The following is a 23,360-nucleotide window of genomic DNA, read 5'->3' as shown; positions in this document are numbered from 1 at the left end:
AAATTGCGATGAGGTGCCAAAGTCGACATTCTGATCCTTTTTAACGTTCAAGTTTCTAGTCCTTAGGATTCAAAGGTCTGCTTGCAAGCACAGAGGCAATACCTGATGGAGGAGTCCTCGAAAGGAGGAAAACAAGACTCCCAGTGGTCAGGATGGAGTCTGGGGACTTCCCCAGTGAATACACACTTTTCTAGATTTGCAGTTTATCCCGGTCAGAAGAATGCGGTTTCGTTGTAGTCATGTAAAAAGCTCACCTTAAGTGAGCGTCGGAGCAACTTTTGAAGCACAAAAGGAAAACTAAAACAAAACCAGGCCGCTGCAGAACTTCAAAGTCAATTTTAATGTTGGGGACAGAGGTGGAATATTTATCAGCCCCTCCACCCTCAAGACCAAATGCACCTTCCAATCCCTCCCATGTCTTAGCAGCGCCCAACAGAGGACAGCAGTTTCTGATCCAACTTGCAGTCATAACATTCTGGTCTGTCTCGCTTGTTGCTTCACACACCTGGCAGAGAGAGAAATGCGGTGGCGGCTTTCTCCCCCCCCCCAGCTCCTCCCACAGGCTGAAGACCTGTTTGCGGGGCTTGTAGCACCATTCCCGACCCACCCTCTTCACTCCCGGGCCCTTCTGGAAGACAGCGGAGACCCTCTCTCCCCCGGCCCCGGCCTTCAGACAGACGGAAATCCTAAAACCCCTTCCTAAGCAATATCCACAAGTCCTGGGTTCCCGCAACAGGGAATGTTAGCTGCACATAAACCGGGAGTAGGCACAGGTCTAGATTTTCCCAGACTTCCCCACCCAGTGCTGGCCACGACAGCTGCCAGAACCTCACTGTGATGGGGAGAACAACCATCCTTCTGCTCAAAGCCCCATCTTTTCCCTTCCAGTGCATCCCCATCCTCAATGCCCCATCCCCAGGGGCCGAGAGATGCACCGTGCAGACACAGGCAGCCCCTGCTGAAATTCTCCTTTGCACCACTTGGCTCAGGACAGGATCAGCCTCCCCACCCCAGAAGTGGATTCAGGGCAGCTTTTCAGAGCTACCCGTGTGGCTTCCTTAGCTTTCTGGAGAAACCCTTCCGCTGGAAGGCCAGTCTATTCATAAGGGAGGTGCAACAAGCCCAGGAGAGTAAGGGAATTTTGCTCAGCCATCCTCAGACCAGCCTCAATATCGCCAAGTGACATTTAGAGTCAGATGGAAACAAGGCTTGAACAGAAGATGTGTGCAAAGAAGTGAGGGAAGAGGAAGCGAGGGGAAGGAGGGAGGGGAAGTGAGGGAAGGGAAGCCTGCTTGGGCCTATAACTTCTTAACAAGATATGCTGTCCAAAGACCAGCGAGATCCAGTCGTGAAAGACCCAGGTGTTAAGCACCAATGTGCACAATCGAGAACAGGATGGAGGGGTGTGGGAAGTGAGGACGTGCACTCTGGTTGCCACGGCTTGCTTACGCCCATGAGGTGGAGAGATCCACAAGTAAGACGACGCCCAAGCCGCGCCATACACACAGCAGGTGCAAGGAGGTGAGGGGTGTGTTCCTCCCAAATGTCCCATCTCCAATACCAGCCAGGAAATCAAGGCACAGAGGAAAAGCACAAAGTCCCCGTGTGTCTTAGCCCAGGAAAGCCACTCTGTAAGGATAACGCTGGCGCCAACATTTATGGTTTAACACTCCCTGGAAGACAGAAAATGTTGATGGGAAAAGGGGGCAGCCCCTCATCTCCTCCTCCTCCCTCCCCCCCGAGGCCCTCATCTAGACGGTGGCAAACCAACTCGAGTAAAGAGACAGGGCTCTCCCCAAAACCACAGACGATTATTGCCTTAAAAACGCAGCTTGAGTGTATTAAACATTCCTCCAAAAAAAAAAGTCTTATTGTGCACAAGCTCCTTCCATTCAAGAAGGGACTGGGGTTGTTGTGTTTCAGCTCTCGCAGAGCGAGGCAGTTCAGAGTCCGCGCCTGCCGGCGGCCGTCTGGGCGCCCCCCCCCCCCCCGGCAGAGTCAAGAGGCGCCCCGCGCCCGGGGAAGGGCGCGTCAGTCGTGCTGGCGTTTGGAGGGAGGCACCAGGTGAGCAGGCAGCTCCGAAGGCAGCTCGTGCCCCTCCAGCTTGACTCGGATGAGATGGTTGGCGAGCGCAAACTCCTCGTCGTCCAGCAGCCCATCCCTGTCCACATCCGCCAGCTTCCAGATCTTGCCAAGCACCGTGTTGGGCAGCTTCGACTTCACCATTTCCTTCTTGGCGCTGGCGCCCGTGATCTTGCCATTGACGGGCGAGAGGGTGTAGAAGATCTCATCGTAGGTGGGCTTGTCCTTGCTCACGACCCACTCCACGTCGTCAATGCCCTCGCCCGCCCCCTCGCCGTAGCCGTGGCCGAAGGGGCCGTTCATGGTGCCCTCAAAGGCGCCGCCCTTCACCACCTGGGTCGGCATCTGGGACTCCTCCTGCCGCAACATCACCATCAGCCGGGCAATGTCGTTCGCCAGCATGTCGTCCACCGCGTCCAGCAGCTTCACCTTCAGGGGCTGGAACTTGCTGAAGTCTTGAGACAGCAGTTGCTCCTGAGGATGCAAAGTGGGGCCATCAGCAACATGGAACGTAAACTGTCTAAAAATAATATTCTTGTAATAAGGGAAGACCCCCTGGGTAGCCACCTTGAGTTCCATGATGGAAGGAAGGGGGGATATAAATGTAATGAACGATGTATATATTTTATCAGTGATTCACCCCCGAGGTCGCATCCCTGCAGGGGGGCTGGCTGTTGACCTCCGGTTGCCCCATACCCCGGTGGTGCTCTGGGAGAAGCAGCAGGGCCCTCCGTGCACGAGGGCAGACTGCCTCAAGCCTTCCCCAGCCTGACGCCCTCCAGATGTGTTGGACTACAACTCCCAGAATCCCCCAGCCAGCACTGGGTTGAGGAAGGCTGGCCCAGGGCATTCTCCATGGGGCTGGAAGGATGCAACTCTGGCCCGACCACTTGCTCCTAGACAGCTTCCTAATTACAAGATCACGCAGACCAGCCTTCCTCGGTTGCCCTCCAGATGTTTTGGCCCACGACTCTCATCAGCCCAGCCAGCATTGCCAACGGTCGGGGTGATGGGTGTTTTAGTCATAGAACCAGAGGGTTTAGGCCACTGAGTCGAACCCCCTGCTCAGTGCAGAAATCTAGTTTCAGGCATCCCTGACAGATGGCTGTCCAGTCTCTGCTTTGAGACCTCCAGTGAGGGAGAGCCCCCCATCCCCAGGCAGCTGGCTCCATTGTCTGACCGCTCTGACCCTTGGGAAGCTTTTCCTGAGGTTGAACCGAAATCTGCCTTCCTGTAACTTAAGCCCGTTATTTCATGACTTACATTCTTGGATGACAGAGCACAGGTTGCGGCCCTCTTCTGAGTGACAACCCATTAGTACTTGGAAATTGCTCTCATCTCCCCCCTCAGCCTTCCCTTCTCAAGGCTAAGCAGATCTAGTTCCTTGCAGGACCACGTTCCTAGTCCCCCGATCCTCTACGCTGCCCTTCTCTGAACTCCTTCCAATTTATCTGAACCCTTGTTAAAGTCCAGAACTGGTCACCGTGTTCAAGGTGAAGTCAAGGCGAGTCCAACACATCTGGGTGGCACGAGATTGGTGGGGGGCTGCCCTGGAGGAAGAGGGCAAGCAAGTAGGCATGGGGGGTGAGGAAGAGGGGGCCCACTTAGGACATCTGCCCAAAGCATCCCACCCCCCAAAACCAGGATATCTTCCGTGGTTTCTCTGGATCCTTCTCCTCCGTTTAGCCTCATCCTTGAATGGGACACAAGCTACATACTGATGCATTCCCCAGCTCCTTCAGTGTTAGTCACCCTAGTCCTACTTAGAGAATAGGCAGCAGGGGCGGGGTGGGGGAGAAGACACTCACAACGAGATTCCAAGTCCGTCCACCCCCACTCCAAGTAGGGTCTAATTCCCCCCCACCCAAGAACAGCAGTGGTCACACGATCTCACAGGGCCACCGTTTCTTCCTGGGCCTCGGCCGGACCCATACCTGCATCTTACGGAGGCTGGGGAAATCCCCCGGCGAGATCTGGTGCTCCCGCTCGATCTTGAGGTAGATCTCCCCCAGGTTGCTCACCAGCTCCTTCTTCTTGCTCTCCTTCCCAAAGACATTGGGCATCTCCTTCTTCAGAGAGCTGATGATGTAGGCATGGACCTGGGGACGAGAAGACGGCAGCTAAGAACCGAGCGCCTCTATGAGGCACACAGCAAAACAGCTGTCATCCCTTGCACCTTCTGCATTAGCGCACACACACACACCCCATTGCCCACCTCACCTCTGCTTCCAGCGTTCACTCTGAAATTCTACCTAGCTGCTATTTGGAGGAGACATTTAGGGAGGGATCATAGCTCAGAGGTAAAAGCACCTGCTTTGCACACAGAAGGTTCCTGGATGGATCCCTGGCTTCTCCAGGTAGGGCTGGGAAAGAACCTTGCCTGAAACCCGAGTCAGTGTTGACAATACTGGGCTAAACGGACGCACAGTCTGATTCCATATAAGGCAGCTTCCTATGTTCCTAAGTTAAAGCCCCTTACAACTGTGCAGTATGAATAATGATGGAACCTCAAAACTGTCTGGGACCAGCCAGTGCGCAGAGGTGAGACTTGTGTACCACCTCTCAACACCACCCCACCCCAGCCATCCACTCTACAGCTTATCAGCAGAGGCCCTTCTCGCTTGCCTGCCACCAAGGGCAGTTTGGCTGGCAAGCACAGGGCCTTCTCAGTGGTGGCCCCACACCTCTGGAATCAACTTCCATCGGCGGTTCATCAAGCCCCTTCTCTGCAGGTCTTCAGGAAAGCTCGGAAGACCCACCCATTTTTGCCAGCCCTCCTGTAATGAAAGGATGAAGAACCTCTTTCAACCTGAGGGTCAAATTCCATTTCAGAGAATCTCTCGGGGCTGCATTCTATTGGAGAGCCAGTTTGGTGCAGTGGCTAGAGTGCTGGACTGGGACTCAGGAGACCTGGGTTCTAGTCCTCCCTTGGCCATAAAGTTCACTGGGTGGCTTTGGGCCAGTCTCTGACTCTCAGCCTATTCTACCTCACAGGGTTGTTGTAAGGATAAAATGAAGAGAAGGAAGAGGAGGGATGGAGAAGGACGACGACTATGTAAGCTGTCTTGGGCCCCTTGCAAGAGGAAAAATGGTGGGATATAAATGTAATAAATAAAATAAAATGGGCTCCACCCTCCTGCTGCCGGGCTCCTGTGGGAGCAAGCTCCATCTCGCTAAGTTCTCAGCAAGCTGGAGGACCACTGGTTTAGGCAGAAGACAGGACAGCAGCAGCAGGGCTTAAACCAAAGTGGACACACACACACACACCCCGCCAAACAGACTAAATAGGCAGCCTCAAAGGTCTGGCCGCCAGGCAAGCAGAAGCCCCACAGGAGATGCTTACCTTGGCTAGCCTGGCCCTCTTGATGAGGTCGTTGAGCTTCCGGAGGGCAGCATTGCGCGGCAGAGACTGGATGTCTTTGAACAGGTCCTGCTCCTCCGCCTCAAACAGCTTCCGGTTGTCTGGGATGAGGAGCGGATGGGACCAGAAGGAGCCGATGTAGACCCGCACCACCTCGGGCGTGTTGATGATCTTGCCCAGGGACCACATGAGGGCGCCGTAGACCCGCATCAGCTGCTGCGTCTCAATCTGGTCCGCCTTGTTCAGCACCACCCGGATCTTGTCCTCGTGGTTCTTCAGGGCCTTGATCACCTCTGAAAACTCGTCCGAGATGTCCAGCTTGTGGGCGTCGAAGAGCAGAATGATGCGGTCCACCCGCTCTGCGAACCACTCCAGGACGGCCGCGAAGTCATAGCCTGCGGGAAGCGAAGGCAGTGTCAGGTCAGGAGCCAGCTGGAGGCAAAAGACACCAGGGCAGAGACACCAGCTCAGTGGGCAGAGACCCCACTTGGCATGCGGGAGGTACCCGGTGTGATCCCCGGAATCTCCCGGATGCTGCAGCGTAGACAGGCCTGTGGCAGATGGACCAACGGCCTGGTCTGACTTGGTGGAAGGCAGTTTCCAAGGGCGGGCACAGACCAGCGCCCTGTGGCCAGTTTGCTCCTTTCCCCGCTCTGTTGAAGTGGAAACTACAGGCTGCCTTTCAAAGGTAAAGCATTCACCACCAGGTCCAAGGATTTCCAGGAGGGATGGACCCAGCCCAGGCACCAGAAAGGCTTCTGGTGGCTCAGGCATCCAGACAGTGTGGTGGTTAAAGCGTCGCACTACGGCAGAGATGCAGAATCTTGCCAGGCCCAGGCCCAGGCCCGGGCCCAGCCCGCCTGGGGGAGAGCCCCCCCACGACCCAGCCCACCTGGGTTCCTCTTCCCCAGGCCCCAACCCCTTTCCCCGACCACCAAATCATCTGGTGTTTTTCTGGCTATTGCACAGTCTCCCCGCACCCATTCTGAAAGGCTGAGATGCCTCTCCTAAGGCAGGAAGAGCTTTCAGCTAAACTATGCCGGTATTTCGGGGCCTGCCCCTTTCAACGCTGGTTGCAACCCTTTCACATTCAGCTCCGCCCCTGAGAGCTTCTCCAAAATGGAATTTGGCCCTTGGGTGGAAAGAGGTTCCTCCAGCTTGGACTAGGGTCAGGGAGACCTGGGTTCAAACCCCTCCTAAGCCACGAAGCTCAGTCGCCATCGCTCCATCCTGCTATGCAGGGTTGTCGTGGTGATAAATTGTGGCGGGGGGAGAGAATAAAGTATGCTGGACTGAAGAAGAGCAAGTTAAACAGGCGCAAAGGCTGAGGGAATCTCCCAGGCTACTGGAGGCAGGAAGTAAGCCTTTTTTCCTGCCTGGGCAGCTACGTCAGACCTTTGGCTTCCCTGACCGCAGCGCAGCGAGTGTCAGGTTGCCTCTGAGCATACAGAGTGCCAGAGTAGTTCAGAGGAAGAGGTGCAACACGTGGGGAAGGAACTTTCCCAGGCTTCAGAGGCACAGCTGGACGGAGGGGCTCTCCCTTCACACATCCCCATGAGTGATAGTGAACAGGGGGAGGCGAGGGAGGGACAACCTGAACTTTTAGATGCAGGCACAAGCGGGAAATCGCAGGGGCTGAACTTCGGCGCTCTGCCCCATTGGCTCGGCATCAACGGCTGCGCCTAGAGGTGTCACGAGAGGGGAGCGAATTTCCCCTCCCACCCCTTAAGTTAAGAGAGTTTGCCGCCTTTTCCCAAGGAAGACCAACTTTCGTAGCTCCCCTCTGAACTCCTTGAAGGCTTTTCCTTCGTAGTCTGTGAGTCTCTAGCAATTTGCATCTGCATGCCTCATTAGGTTAAATGGAATTAAAGCCCTGGAAATGTAGCCTCTTGTCTGAGTGTTGATTTGGGTATTGGAGTTTTCAGCATGGAAAAAGGGGGATCCTGACAGCGAGGTTTTGGAAAGCCAGCCTCAAAATCCCGCCTCTGCTGGCGAGACCAGTAAGCAGCCCTTTCTCTGTCTGGCCTACCTTGCAGGGCTGTGGCCAACTGTATTTATTTACATATTTAAAGAATTTGTCTGTCACTCTGCAGCCGAAAAATGCTCCTGGAGCGGCTGACATTCAGTCAGTAAAACAAGACAGTCCATGCTTGCAGGCTTACCCTCTAAAAACACAGAACACGCAAGGAAAAAGGGATGAGGAAAGAGGGGAAAAAATTAAGTAGCCTTTCAGCAGGGTGGGTGGAAGGTATCGATAGCCAACCCCTATAGTTACTGGTGGGCTGGGACTTCGCACCCAATCCTGAACCAAACCAGGACACATTCCCTTTAGTTCTGACGTCCGGCTACAATTGAAGTTCTGGTTTCAGCTCAAGAAGCCGGTTGCTGGCCCTTCGGCTCGGATTTATGAGCGGGGGGTAAAGTCACTTGAAGGCGCTTCTGCATGTTTAGGAGCCAAGTGGGGCGCCCTCCTGGCTGGAACAGAGGAAGCACTGCAATTGCACAATTTACAGAGCTGACCTGTGGTGTCCTGGTAATTTCGGAAGTGCGGGTGTTCATCGTGACATTTGCCCTGAGGAAGAGTCTGCAAATTGGGTCCGTATCAACAAATCAGATCCAGGAGATTTCACCTCCACCAGGAGGAGCAGGACATTTGCACAGCTAAGGGGCATTAGTTGCCCATTCAAGGCTGAGCAAAACACTTTGCATGACAAGAACGAACAATATATTATTGCTGGGAAAATTCATCCCTCCCCCCCCCCCCGCTACTGTGAGACCTGCAGCCAAGTTCAGAGGGGACAGGGAAGTGTGTGTGTATGCGGGGGGGGGGGGGGGATCAGTAATCCTGCTAATAAAAATGGGCCGGCACTGCATCCCTGGGAGCCCTACCTCCATGATACCACGGGAGCTGAGCAGAAGGAGCGAGCAGATCCCCACTTCGCACCTTCACCTGCCTGCCTTTAACCCTCCACTCAAGAGGCTGCCCCACAAAGGGTAGTCTAGTAGATAGACTACAAAGGCCACCCCTTGGCTACAGGCTCCCCTCCATCCATCTCTCATGGGAACTCCCCCGAGCCATTGCCAAGTCCAGAGGGGGCATCTTGGGCGCCCATTTCGACACGCTTCCCAGCACAGATGGAGAGCAGGAAGCACCCCGGGGGCTTTTGCTCAATGGGGCTTCCCTTGTTCTCATGCTTCCGAGCACAGCCCTCAACTTCCCCTTTTCCCCCTTGTGGTTGTGGTTTCAAAGTTCAATTCGGAGGCTGAGAGAGAGAGGCAGGATATTCGAGGGATTTTGAGGTGTGGGGATGGTTGCCAACGGTGCTGTGGTGAGAGAGGGAGAGGCCAGCTGCTCGGCTTTCCACTGCAAAGAGGTCAGAGGCTGCTCATCAGCCCAGCGGACATCTCAAACCGTCCGTCCGTCCCTCTCTCTCTCACACACACACACACACACACACACACACACACACACAGAGGCCGTAACTCAGTGGTGAAGTTCCTGCTTTGCACACAGAAGTTCCCAGGTCCAATCCACAGCACCACCAGACAGAACTGCAAATGTCATCACTCTGATGCCCTGGAGAGCTGCTGCCGATCAGTAGACTGGGGGTGAGGAACCTCAGGTCATATGCAGCCCTCCTAGGGTTCCCCGGAAGGCCACACCCCCTTTCCACTGATGGCAAATCGTTTGGTGGTTTTCCAGCTTTTTCACCATTTCTTTCCCATTCTAAGAAATTAAAATGCCTCTCCTCAGGCTTAGTTACCGGATCTAAGCTAAGCTATTTTTGTTGTTTTGGCCCCTCCCCTGGTGCCTTTGGCCCCACTCACCACTAGAATGCGGCCCCCAAGAGCTTCTCCAAAATGGAATCGGAGAGCCCTCAGGATGGAAGACATGTCCCCGCTCTCCCCGCAGTAGACAGACAACACTAAGCGAGCTGGACCAACTGTCTGACTCTGTCTAAGGGAGCCCCCCCCCCCCAGGAACTGTCCTGGGGGGCTGTACAAGTTCCAAAGACACCTGCCTACATACTAGAAAGTTTTGCAAGTGAGGAACCTATGCAGTTGGGAGCAGGGGGAGAGAAGAGAGGCTGGCTGAAGGTTCTTAAGATGGAAGGATTCTATGTGCATGCTCCTGTACCACTTCGCAAACTTCTCTGCCGCAGGGAAACGAGATGTTCTTTGGTGATGCTGTCAATGGGAAGTAAGTAACCAACTGAGCTGGAAGAGGGGGAAAATCCTGAATGTTTTTTGGGGTGTTGTTAAGCATGGGCCCATACAGTCCTGGCTCTGAACTAATTCCCAGAGCCCTGAGGGTCCACTGATGCCAAGGGAAGTGTTTTTTTCCTTTAGCTTAATTTAGGGATATGAGAATTTCGTTTCAGTTCGCAAATCACTCAAAAATTCCCCGTTTGCAATCCTGAACACGAACAGGAGAGCATTTTCTCCAAAGATGTTGGCGAATTCCCAAACTGGCCTTCACGTTCACGAAACACACAACTTCCTCAAATGCGCAACTTCCTCAAATGCGCAACTTCCGGATGACCTACGCGTTAATCTGTGGGGGAAATTTGTTCAATAGCTGTTTTGCGCAATTTCCCTGTTCATGCAAAACGAACAGTGATCGCAAACACAAATGCAAATTGAAGAGAGATGGGGCAGTGAGGTGATGTCTGGGAAATCTTGGTGAGCTCAAAGATTACTCGTTCACCCACCCCTCACTTACTTGCCATATAGGGGGCCATTTTCAAGGGGGATTGCAGCTGGGGAAGGAACAGTGAACCTTCCTCATCCCCCCCACCCCATTCCCCCATATGGCAATTTCAGCTTAGGAAAAAAATATATTCCACTGGTGCAAATGGGAGGGGGGTTTTGAGCTTGATTGCAGGGGGGATTTCCATGGGGATCCCAGTTCAAAAAGGATTAACCCTCCCTTCCCTGCATGCTATGCACAGACACACCCCAATCCCACCCCCCCACACGGCGATTAAGTTTCGAAAAAATCCTTCCATTGTTGCCAAGAGACACTTTTCTTTTAAGCTCAATTGCATGGGGTGGGGGCAATTTTCCTACAGGAGGGAGGTCAAGGCCGGTGCTAGGTTTTGGAGGGCCCTTGGGCAAGGAACCCTCAGCGGGCCCCCTCCCTCAGGGAGTCCCCCTTCTCACTACCATTATCATGAGCTGCTTTTGCTCCTCCTCTTCTTCCTCATCATGGCTGCCGCTTGCTTGCTTGAGAGGCAGAGAACCAGGGAGCAAGTTGATCACGGCATCTGCTGCTCCTCCTCACCACCACCACCACTGTCTGGGCCGGAGCGAGAGGCAGGCGAACAAGCAGGCTGCGAGGGTGAAGAGGAGGAGCAAGTCCAGGGGGCGCGTGTCAGCGGGCCCCCGCTGCGGGTGTGGGCCCTTGGCAGGGGCCCAACCATGCCTACTCTTGACGCTGGCCCTGGGTGCGGTACAAATTGAAGAATTTACTTTGAGGCAACTGGGGCAAGAGATGAGTTGGCTGCCTTTGCCTCCTGTAAAATGTGAACGAATCCTAGTCATTATTTCGCAGTGTGCACATATAGATATAAATTAATGCACATTTCATGCAGAATTCTGTCCTATGGGCCCCAAGTGCCTAGCAAATGCCGCTCTCTTGTTCTCACACACTTCTCTGACTGCATCTGACAGTCCACAACCAAGGGTCAGGGCTCTTCCATCCTGCCTTCGCTCCCCTTGTCAAGGATCTGAATTACCAGATAAGCCTGCAACCTGCTTGGCCTCGGCCTCGCGGGCATGGCTTATCTGGAGGCAGCTGCACTTGTGAACACCCATGCTGCTATTCACGCAAGAAATTCACAAAGGAGCAGCCGGGGAGGGAGGGAAGCAGAGACATCTACAGAGAAGTGGGTTTTGCACAAGGGCAAGGTTTGTTTGTTTTTAATGTTGCTTTTAACGTGCAATTTTTAAGGCATGGGAAGTTGTGTCAGCACTCAGGCACAGTGCTCGTGCCTGGTTTTCCCCCCAGCTTTCTTCCATTTCAGCGGCTGTATGGTTGCAGGGTGGGGAAACAAGCCATTTTTACTGCTGCCATCGTAAAAGGAGGAGTCAGACACCCCTGCAGATTGGGCAGATACCTGTCCACCCCTGCAAGTCCCAACAGCTGAGGGGTATCTACTTCCCGTCGGCTGGTTTTGCCTCTGGGCTTTGGCCCAGATGATAATAATATAATAAATTCTATCTTGCATCCTGAGAACCTGTTTCTCTTCTTTGTGACCTACTTTGGATGCCCACCTCCTTCTGTTTTCTTTCTTTTGGGAGGTGGCAAAAGCCCCCAAATTGCCCTCTGCTCAGGACAGTTGCCCTCGCTGTGCTGTGCGTGATCGGCTGCCCGGACTGATCTTTTATCTGCTCTCCGCCAACTCATAGACAATGGGTGGAAAGCAGGAAGTGGGGATTACCCACTGGGGGGGGGGGTTCTGCCACTGCAAAGCCAGCAAATAGGCAGAGCTTCAGGCTACAGGACAGAACAAGAGAAGCCAGAATGCCCCTGGCGATGGTGGGGACGGGACGGGACTTTGTTTTCCACAAAGTTCTCAGAAACTGGAGAAATGGAGGAACTTTAATGCTGGACTAGATGGCCGCTGGTGCGATCCAGCAGGGCTCTTCTTATGCTCTCACTGTGTGGTTAGAGCCCTAGAATTGGAGTGGGGGGCCCTCTTTGAGCCCAAGGAACGGAGTCAATTTCAGAGAAGTTCTTGGGGGTCATGTTCCAGTGGTGGGCAAAGCCAAAGGCAAAACAGGCAGGGCCAAACATGCAAAAACGAGCAGCATCTTGTAGCTTCCAGCTTTTCCTGCCAATCCCTCAGCCTTAGGAGAGGCATTACACCCCCTTTGAATGGGGGGAAAACCACAGAAACACCAGGAAACACCCAAACAATCAGTGAGCCCGAAGTTCCCCAGAATGCCCAGGCTTGGGAAAGAGGAATTTAGAGCCCGTACAAAGGGAAGGAGAGGTGACTTAGGTAGATTCAGGGACTTGCACAGAAACAGCATCCAAGCCACTTTTCACTGGAAACACAGCAAAGGGGTTGCCGTGATCCCAGTTACATATGAGTCCGGATCTCAGTTCTCCAGGCATGGATCAAAATGACACCCGCTACAAGCCATAATTTGTGGGGCCACCAGAAGACAAGGCTATTAACCCTCTGTATCTACTTTCAGTTTCGTTGCAGAACTGAGATCTGAGACCTACACGAGGAGCGCTTCCTTTCCTGCGGCATAGCCTCTAGGTGGCACTGTGGTATACTACAGTAGCACAAACACACAAGAGGAAATCACGCTTTCCTTTGCTTTCACAATTAAATGCCATATTTCCTCTGCTCTAACAAAGCTTGCCGAAAGTGCTGGTTAGACACAGAAGCGAGCCTGGAGGGTTACTAAACCTGTAAAACAACCGTGAGTAGGGAATGACGAGTGGATGATAAACACCTTGGGTAGAAAAGCCCTATGTCAATGTTTGGGGAGAGTCAGTTAAAGTGGAGTCCAACTTGCTTTGCACCAGCTGCTTCCCAGTGCAGGAATATGCAAGGTTTCGAGAGTCACACCAACCCTCTCCCGATATGAGCTGTGCAAGAAGGCAACTGCTTAAAAACCCACCGGGAGACAAAAATCCAGCAAAGACTGAGCACCAGTACTGTGTTGGTCCATCACTAGTCCGACCTCCTAAGTTCTTCCTTATGCAAAGTAACGAGCCTTCCCCAACCCAGATGTCCTCCAGATGTGTGGGACTAGAACTCCCAGGGCTGGGGCATGCTGGGAGTTGTAGTCCCAACACATCTGGAGGGCACATGGGTTGGGTACAGCTGGTGTTAAAAATACTGGCGAGACAAGAGAACTTTGCTTCAAAGTTTCTTGGCAAACTTCGGCCCGGTCAGCCGCCACTTTCTTCTGGAACGCAAGTGGTATCAGACAATATCGCCCCTGCACCCTCCCTAATAGATCGCCCTTTCTTGCTTGTCTCATGTACTCTGGCACCTAAGCCACTGCCAGCAAAGACAGAAGACTTGGCCCGGGCATTCCCAACAGGGTGTAGCCACTTGCACAGAACAGGGGCACCCCCTGAAATGGCCATTCCGTGATTTGCCTCGGCAGGGTCCCCCGAAAGAGAAAGAGGGAGATGTGAACCCAACCCCTTTTGGGGGGGAAGGTATTTAATACCCTGCTCTCCCATAAAAATCATGCAGGTGACTTTCCAGATTAGAGAAAATGCAATGCAATTTAAAGTTCAATGCATTAAAAAAAACTACACATGTATATGCAAACCAGCTAACTAAACTCAAGCCATTCCAGCAGGGAATGAAAAGCACAGGGCCATTCCCCCAGCCCTGCAGGACTAAAGCCACAACCCACTGCATGTTTAGACAGGAAAAAAAGTCCTACAACTCCGAGCGTGACTGCTCAAGGAATGCTAGGAGTTGTAGGACTTTCTGCTGTCTAAACAGGCATAGGGTCATGCCCTTCGCTGTTTTTTCCTCTTCCCTCCCCATTCCTTTTTCCTTGTATGTCGTGTCTGTTGAGATGGCAAGTCCTCAAACTGTCATGTTTTACGAACTATGAGAGTCTTTTTGGCTGAGAAGCAGGATAAAAAATACTTTAAACAGTGAAATCCAACTTAATGGGAAATCAAGGTGACCTGGTGTCAAAAAGACAAACTCTGCACTTCATGAAACTCTGGGGAGGCAGTCCTAAAGCAAGGGGGCCAGTTCCCAAAAAGTGGGACTTTGGCCACCACTTGCAAAGCCTCCAAGGCAGATTTCAACACACATGGCAGGAGACAAACAGCCGGACTATCTACCCAGTATTGTCTACACCAGCCTTTCCCAAGCCGGGTCCTCCAAATGTTTTGGCCCACAACTTCCATCATCCCTGGCCACTGGCTATACAGGCTGTGGTTGATTGGAGTTGCAGAGCACCAGCTTGGAGTTAAGGCCGCCACCTGCACCAGGGGTGGGCAGGAAGTTGATGCCCAGGTGTTTGAGACTTCAGCTCCCAGGGTTCCTAACTGTTGCTGGGACTTGAAGTCCAAAGATGTGGAGCTCTACCTTCTGCTCACCTCTGGTCTGCACGGACCAGCCGCGTCTCTCCAGGGTTTCAGGCAGGGCTCTTTCTCAGCCCCCTACCTGGGGACTGAACCTGGGACTTCTGCATGCAACACCTGTGCTTTATCACTGGGAGCCAGGATGTAAGGAACGGCCTTGCGCTAGGGCAGACCTCTGTCTGATATGATGTCAGCTCAGTATCATCTACGATTGGCAGCCACTCTCCAGGGTTTCAGGCTGGAGTTTTTTCCCAGCCCTATTTGAGGATGCTGATGATTGAAGATAAGACCCCCAGGGGTGTTGCTAGGCACTTAAAAGATTTGGGCCGGGGACACAAATCTTGGTAAGATGTGCATATGCTAATTTAGATCTACATATACAAATTTAGAAATAATGACTAGGATTTATTTATATTTCACAGAAGGTAAAACGAGCCCATTCATTTCTCATCTGAATCACCGCAAATAAAAGTAGCGACCCTTCAATTCCAGTTAATTTGCAATCTCTCCCTGTCCCACGTTCCGCCCGAGGGGAGGGGGGTCCGAGCATGGGGGGGGAGGGTTAACAGCTGTAATCCACCTTAAAAATTGCCCCCCGGCATGGCGATTAAACTAAGAAATGTCCATTGGCAGCAATGGACAGTCAGGGCCCTGGGAAATAGATCCGGGGCCAAGGACCTCATGGGTCAAAAGGTAAAGGTGTCCCCAGCCAGTCGTGTCCGACTCTAGGGGGTGGTGCTCATCTCCATTTCTAAGCCAAAGAGCCAGCGCTGTCCGAAGACGCTTCCATGGTCATGTGGTCAGCATGACTGAACACCGAGGTGCACGGAATGCTGTTACCTTTCCCGCTGAAGCGGTGGCTATTTATCTACTTGCAATTTCTTGCTTTCGAACTGCTAGGTTCTTCTAGGACCTTCTGCATAAAAGCATGTGTTCTGCCACTGAGTAATGGACTCTCAAATGCCACAACTCTGGATGGATGGGACCCCACAGAAACATGCACTCAGAACCCAGTTCATCCAGGTCCCGGTGCAGGAAAACAACCAGCCCAGCAAGCTGCAGGGGAAACTATCCACATCCTGTTCCAGTTTAGCCAACGCAGAGCCCAGGACCAACAACACCCTTCAACCGCCTTTTAAGCACCCAGCCATACCCATAATCGGGACAGTAAAAAAATAAAGAAGCAAGAAGACAGGACTTTCCAGTCCTTTCAATGCCATTCTTTCAAGTCCTGGGAAATGGAGACGCCCAGCTCTGCGTGGCAGCATGAACTAAACGCCCAGCACAAGGGCGGTAGAGCACTGAACTAGGCACGAGGACTGGGGGCTTTTTAGAGATCCAGCGGGAGGAACCGGCTTGCTTTAGCCCAGGGGGAAGTGGCCAGAGAGGAACTTTGCCTAAGGCATGTGTACGCCGAGGCTAAGCTGCTGCCAGGCCGGAGGTCACCAAAGGTCGTGCTGTTCCCATGGGCAGAGGCTGGCACCCTCCACCACAGAGAGGGAGCCCTCCCACCCACCCACCCACCCCAAAGTGGCACACAATAATGAACCAGGCTTGCAAGAATGGCCTTGTTTGCACATCATGCTATTGCACTACCCAGGGTTTGCCTAGCAAATGATTTAACAAACCATGGTTTGTTTACTCAATTCCTGGCTCATTTCTTTCCCTCCTCCTCCTGCTCCCCCCCTGTATCCCAAATGCCTTTGTGGCGCTGTAGTATTGGCATGTAGAGTGGCTCGTTACTTGCCTGTCGCCTCTGTAGCCTGGCAAGACAACCCACGGTACTGGCTTCACAATAACAACAAGCCGTGGTTTAAACAACCCAGAGTTCACAACCTGACAATTCATGGGCTCTCTTTCTGGGTTGTGCATGGTTAACAAACCATGGTCTGTTCGCATGGCCACGTTCGCAGATCACGACAAGCCAGAATTTTACAACCCATGGGTTAAATAAACCATTGGTTAGCGGTATGTGTGAACCAGGCTGATGAGTCATGGTCTCAGGCCTGGAATCTCCAGTTTCCATTGTCAAGGCTGTGTTCACTGAGGGGAATATGCTCTACACATACTCAAGGCCGCTCACACTCCAAAGCCGAGCCACATACTTGCACTGCCACCGCTGAAAGCTAGGGAGAAAGACTGCAAATAAGAATACCCCGGGGGTGGCTTGCCGAGAGCAGCCAGGAATGTGTAACTGGGAATTCCGGGAGGGCCTGATTAAGCAAAGATGGTAGGGGAAGCAAGGTATGGCCCAGAAGCAGCAAGGAACAAGAGGTGTTCTGAGGCTACAAGAGAGCTAAGAGAGGTGCGTGCGTTGGGGAGGAAAGGAGAAGCTACAGGGCTTACAAATCTCGGATACTACAAGCAGGATGGGGCATGTGCTCATGTGCATGGACAAAGCTCCCTTCCAGTGGAAACATGGCTGTTTGGACCATGGACGCCATTATGATTGACATCTAACTGGAAGAGGAAGTTTCCTGCAAACGGAAGTCTGCATCTGGCTTCCCACAATGGCCTAGTGACCTGAGGTAGTTTTTTTTACAGGCCAAAGGAAAGAACCAGGATCAGAGAGGGCTTGAGCTTTGCAGCAGAGAACTTCCTTTGCACACAAAAGGTCCCAGGCTCAAATCCCTGGAAAACCCTTGCCTGAAACCCTGGAAAACCTTGACCATCAAGGTGCCCTGAGGTCTGACTCCGTATAAGGTGGCTTCCTTTGTCCCCATTTGCCCTGACCCTGGTCCGATTCACCTTTGGGATGTGCAGGAAAAAAGGCACATGGATTTGGCTTCTGAAAGCGGCTGCCCCCAAGGGCACCCCCCCCCCCAGCCCTCCATATACACACTATCCAGGCAGAGTTGCAGGTTTTCAGATTCCCCGAAACGTCTCCAGGTAGCCCCCTGCTGGCTAGAACAACATGGCCTGGCCGAGGGGTGGAAAAAGTGGGGGACTCATTCCCGAACAAATGGGAATGGGGTGCCCTTGCAGACAGTAGCTTCCTGTGAGTCAGCCCACTCGGCTGCAAAAGCATTTACATCACTGGCGGGTTTGCGCAAAAGGCTCCGAGCCAAAGAGGAACCCTGGCGTGCCGCATTCTTTCCAAGATGCTGTGATAAGAAGCACAAAGGGCGGGGGGCTGGGCGGCAAACTGGACACCCCCGAGCGCCCCTGCTCCACACAGATGGCCATTCCTCTGCTCCATGCAGACTGTAAAAGCAGAGCAGCAAAGGGAACAAGATTTCACGCAGGCAGCCTTTGCAGAGCAGGCAGGCCTTGTGGAAAGTCGTTCCACTTCCCAAGATCAACAAAAGTTCAATTTAGCGTGCTTTATTTATATTTAGTAACCCCCAAGAGGTATGCTATGTTACTTTCACACACGGTATAGATGCCAAGGAAGTTTTTTTCCCCCCAACAGTCAAAGTTATTTGAACAGAAGTATTTTATTAGAGGAAAACATTCAATAAAGTTGACTTTTTGTGCTTTAAATGTCATATTCAAACAGAGCGCATATCTCCCTGCATGATGTAGATTTTAACAGCGTAATCCTATGCCTATTTACTCAGAAGCCACTGGGCCTAATAGGGTTTACTCCCTAGTAAGCGTTTAAGTCTGGGAGGGTGGGGGAAAAAGGCATGGAAAACCGTTCACACACTAATTCCGGCAGGCTTGAAGCACCGTGGGGATAAATCTATGTGCTTCCTAGTCAGCTGGAGACAAGCTGGCCACTTTTGACTGGAGCTGTATCCGTTCCAATGGGCCTGATTTGATTTATTGTGCTCATTCATGAGAGCACCGGTTAATTGTAGGGAACAATGAATCTCTAAAAGCAGGGCACTTTCAGCAGAAAAATGTGGTAATCGAAAGTTTTCCACACTGTAAAAGCACAAGCAGGTTTACCTTGGGTCTCTTCCAGGCTTTACACCACAGTCCTGAGCAAACGCAGCTCCAAGACTTACGCTCCAGTTGTGGCCAAATTCAGCCCCACCAAGCGCCACCGTGGTGTACGGAAGGAAAGGAGGACACAGCACCTGTCCAAGCTCACTGCTTCACAGTGGTGCGGTGGCACATTTGGATATGCAGGCGCTCATCATGAGCGTCCCCCGAGCCACGCCCCAAAATGCTTTGTGACAACAGGGAGCAATATATTCTTGATGGGCAAATTCATTTCATCCCCAGCTACTGGGGGGATTGAAGCTAAGAGCAGAGGGAACAGGGAATTCTAAGGGAGGAGATAGATTACCTCAATGTCCCTGGCTAAGCAAAAAGGGCTTGAGTCACTGCAAACCCTGGCTCCTTTTAGAGATGTGAAGGCCCAGGAAAAACCCAGAAAATTCAGGGGAAAACAGGGGTTTTCTGAGGACCATTTTTGGTTTTTTTCCCCGAACAACTGAACAGCTTTGGATTATGACATGTTTTCTTTTAGAATGTAAGACAAAGTATTTCTATATTGTTACCCAGCCTTTACTCCCTGCCCCCCGAAAATGATTTCTAAAACTATGTAATAAGAACACTTTCATAGAAAGACTAGAGATGTAAAATGTCTGGAAATCATGAAGCCACGGGGGAAAATATTTGTGTTAATTCTCTCAGTAAGATTCCCAGCGTAGCTAGTTCTTTCATTCCTTATTAAAAATATTGATCTAAAGTATATTTTACTGATAGAAATTTATGCTCAGTTTCCCAACATGCGAGTAGAGTCACCACTGTGCATTCTTGGCAGTAAATGTGCATTCTCGGCAGCTTGGGTTTTGTTCCATAGAGCAAAAAAAAACTAAAAAAAATAGTAGTGCTTATTTTTCAATGCTTCCAAAATTTCCAGTTTTTCCAGGAATAAAATGTTTTTTTCCCCATGGGCTCAAAATTTCCAGATATTTTACATCTCTAGCTCTATTACACCACTGATGTTTAATGGACAAACCCCTGATATTTCCCCTGGTTCACACCTTGCCGATTACCAAGCGAGACAAATTCTACTAGCTGCATAAATGGCAGATGCTTTAAGATGTACCCTGTTTTCGCTCCTTTGGCTTTAGCTACTCATGGCAGGGGAACATTGGCTGCCTCCGACCCGGTTCCTGAAATATCACGAGCTGCTGGCGGCTACCTTTCAGTTCTGCCCTCACTTCCAACGGGCCTCAACAGGGCTCCCCAACCTTTTGAGGGTCAGTGGGCACGTTTGGAATTTTGAGAGACTGCTGCGGGTGCTCTCACAAAATGGCTGCCTTGGGAGGGTTGCCTGAAGGCACAGGAGGCGGCCACCTTGCTGAAGCTAAGCAGGTCTGGGTCTGGTCAGTGCTTGGAGGGGAGACCACCTGGGAACCACATGCAGCCACCTTGAGCTCCATGATGGAAGAAAAGGGGGATATAAATGAAATAAATAAATGGAATGGAATGGATAAATAAATGGCTGCCATAGTGGGCGTGGGGGGTCACAAAACGCTCATTTCCCAGAAGGCAAACTGGGAAGACTCAAAGGAAAGAAACTAAGGCAAGAACCTATGGATAAGGCAGATGTGGGGTCTGAGCTCCAGAACACAAAGGCACTCTTCTGAACCCAAATAAAGATGGGGCTGGAGGGCAGCACTGGCCTTGCAGCAAGACAGCCTCTCCATTATACATAAAATAAAAATTAGGAGGGACAGGGAGCTTGGCAGGTACCAAAGGAGGTGTCTGCGGGCAACACATTGGGAGACCCCAGGGCTAGAACTCTGCTCTTTTTAAAAAGAGAACCCAAGGTTCTCAGAATCACAACTCCAATGCCCACTTCCGTGTTTCCTGCCTTTGCTGGGCATTGCAAAGGGCAGCTTATCCAAGGCAGCTTCTGGCCATAGACCAGGACATGCCTCCTCTGGAGCACTGAGGAGAGAATCCAGATACGTTTGCCTAACACTCTGGCCCTCACCAGACCAACTTTCCGATGCTCACCATCTGACCGGCACACAAAAGAATCCAGCCTGTCGGGCAGCTCAGACTGGTTTGGCCGCATGCCACAGGGGGACAGGGTGAAAGGAACGGCATGTGCAGTTATGCCTCCACAAGGGCAGAAGTGATGCCTCCATGTGCCAGCCTCTAACCGGCTGTTGGGACCAGGCCGATGATGTTCACTCTACATGAACAGGGTGTCCTGCCCCCAACCCATGGCTTTTAGGGACATGGGAGCCCCATGAAGCGTGCAAGACTCTGGCACTGCCCCTTCACCAGCACAGCCTCAAGGGAGGGTATATTGATGTTTATGGCACAGTGACAGCTAAGCACATCCCACATCATACTCGAGTCTTGTCGCAAACCCAGGAGATGCCTCTCGTGACTGCATCACGCCCAGCAATTTGGGCAGCCTTGAAAAGTGGATGGCTGGCCGATAAAAAGGACAGGAACCCAAAACAACGCTCGTAGAACAAGTGTCATGGAGGCAAAGTTCAGAGCGGGGAACCGAGAGTGCAAAATGGCCTGTTGCGCACTGAAGAACTGTGGGCACTCCAGCAGGGCATGTTCAGTGTTACTGGGCCGGGTACATGGATGGGATCTATCAGGATTGGGACCTATTCATGCCTGATCCTGAACTGAGCCAGGGCAATTCTGTGACACATTCAACCACAATTTAAATTCTGTTTTTGGCTCAAGAAACCGATTGTTGGCCTGGCCTTTGCACAGCTCTTGAAGCCGGTTCTGCAGCACAGACATGAAGACAGGGGAAAAGTCCCTTGATTGAATATTTGCACATTTAACAGCAAGGTGGATTGCCATCCTGGCAGGTGGCGAGGAGATCAGACGCATCTTACATCAGAACCCCGGTCAGTGAACAAACCCAGATCGTGGTCCAGGGTGTCAGGATTGGATCGGAGCCCACAGAGCCCCAAAGCAGTTCTGATTCTGAGGAAGAGATAGAAACTGCGGGACAGGAACCCGCGCACTGTTCAGAGGTACCACCAGTGGGAGAGCCCCTCCCTGCTCACATTCTTGAGGGTGGTAGTGACCCTGGCAGGCAGGGAGAGGGACAACTGGAGCTTCGGGATGCTAGGCGCCGGCGAAGGGACAAGCGGGAGATGGAGGGTGCGAAGAGGAGGCGCTCAACCCGCTTAGCGCAACATCAACAGCTGCGCCCTGATGCCCCATGGGAAAAGGGCCTCCTCTCTTCTGTGCTGAGCCCTGATGCCCCACGGGAAAGGGGTGGACTTTCGCCTCCTAGCCCTTAAGTCCAGAGGTTTCCCGCCTCTGCCCTCCAAACGGAGATCAACTGATTCACTAAAGCTAGAAACCTCTGGTAGGCAGCTCTCTTAAGTTTCCCTCATTAGGCTCATGCGATTAGCATCTGTAAGCATCATTAGGTTGAATGGAAATAACGCCTTGGAAAAGAGCCCTATGGTCTCTGTGTTGATTCTGGCTACTTGAGGAGTTCAGAAGGCAGCAAGGGCACTCCTGACACAGGGCTTGATCCCAGCTTATTTGATTTTCCCAGAGTTTAAAGCAGAGTTCCCCCAAGTTCGGATGCCATGAGGAACACTCATTTAAGAGCAGGAGCAAAAGCTTCTCACCTTCTCCTCACACCCATGTTAGAGGCAGAGGGGAGAAGGAGCACATAGGCCCAAGGCTTGCGCATGCAAAGCTAAACCGGGTTTAGTATTACATGCAAAGAGACTCAATGAGTTCCAGGAGCTATCTGTCCCGGCCATGATTTAGCATCACCAGAAGTTCTTTGGTGCTGGGAGGGGCAGAGAAGCTGTTGAAATGTAGCGTACGGACCCAAGAATGTTCAATGTCCCCAGACACGAATACCCCAAATCAAAAGTAGCCAAGAGACATGCATTCCTCCCAATTAGTGCATGCTTATTTGCAGAGGCAGAAAATGCCGGCAACTGCTAAGTGCAGGCCTGAGGAGTACAGAAGAAAGCAGAATGCCATCTTTTTGTGCTCACAGTGCAAGACGTAATCCAGGCCTGATTGCAAAGCCACGTTTGCTACACTGCTGCATGGACCACAGTTGGGGAGGGACCAGAGCTCAGAGCAGGTGCCTGAGCGCAGAAGGTCCCGGGTTCGATGCCCAGCATCTCCAATTAGGTGGCCAGGCTAGAGAAGTCGCCTTTCAGTACAAGACCCCAGGAGCTGCTGCCAGAGACAACATTGCTCAGCTAGACAGACAAGTCTGATCTCTATCCACATAGCTTCCTATGTTCCATCACTGCATTCTGTCTCAGTGGAGACATAAGCAGTGTGTTTGGAAGGAACAGCCATTTCCATGCAAAATCCGATCACAGTGATCAATGTGGTAGAAACTGGGGACAAACACAGACACCCCCCACCCCATGCCACTACGTAGCCAAAAGACTATCCACAGGAGTGGTCTGCAAGACACAGACACTGAAGCGTTCCACGTGGAACTACACCTTGACCTGATTCACACGACACAACAAGCCAGAGTACAGGTCGAGGGTAGGTTGTCCTTGAATCACAGGTTGTTGTGTTGTGCGAACCCAGCCGCGCTAACAAGCCACGGTTTGTTAACCACAAACAACCCACCTTTCACAAACCATGGGTTCTCTTTGCAGGTTGTTCGTGGTGAACAAACCGTGGCTTGTTAGCACGGCTAGGTTCACGCAAGACAACAACCCCTGATTCAACGCCAACCCACGATTCAGCGACAACCCATGCTCAACCCACACTCTGGTTTTTCGTGTTGTGTGCAATCATGAGAACAACCCACATATCAATCTGTCACAAGTCACACACAAGTTGGTGTGCACAGTTATTCTGAACGCATTATCCTAAATATGAAATCCTACAAGATCCACACATAATCTTGGAAGGGGTCTAGAAACTGAAGTTGAAACATGGTCTGAACTG

The 23,360-nt window shown here is 52.0% G+C and overlaps 1 protein-coding gene across 1 annotated transcript in view; it reads right to left on the bottom strand.

The window, feature by feature from the left end:
* Window positions 1-317: 317 nt before the first annotated feature.
* Window positions 318-23,360, bottom strand: part of EHD1 (EH domain containing 1) — a 40,975-nt gene continuing 17,932 nt past the window's right edge. Inside the window, exons 3-5 of the mRNA XM_084824304.1 lie at window positions 5,426-5,838; window positions 4,017-4,181; window positions 318-2,556 (exon numbers count right to left, since the gene is read on the bottom strand). Of these exons, the coding sequence (XP_084680430.1) occupies window positions 2,032-2,556; window positions 4,017-4,181; window positions 5,426-5,838 (1,103 nt within the window). The 3' untranslated portion in view covers window positions 318-2,031. The remainder of the gene's footprint in view (window positions 2,557-4,016; window positions 4,182-5,425; window positions 5,839-23,360) is intronic.

Source organism: Heloderma suspectum, chromosome 17, assembly GCF_057233095.1.
Source record: "Heloderma suspectum isolate Gila_16-S chromosome 17, 16-S_ref, whole genome shotgun sequence".
Taxonomy (NCBI): domain Eukaryota; kingdom Metazoa; phylum Chordata; class Lepidosauria; order Squamata; family Helodermatidae; genus Heloderma; species Heloderma suspectum.
The sequence above is the reverse complement of the archived record's forward strand: the minus strand, read 5'-3'. Positions and strand labels throughout refer to the sequence as shown.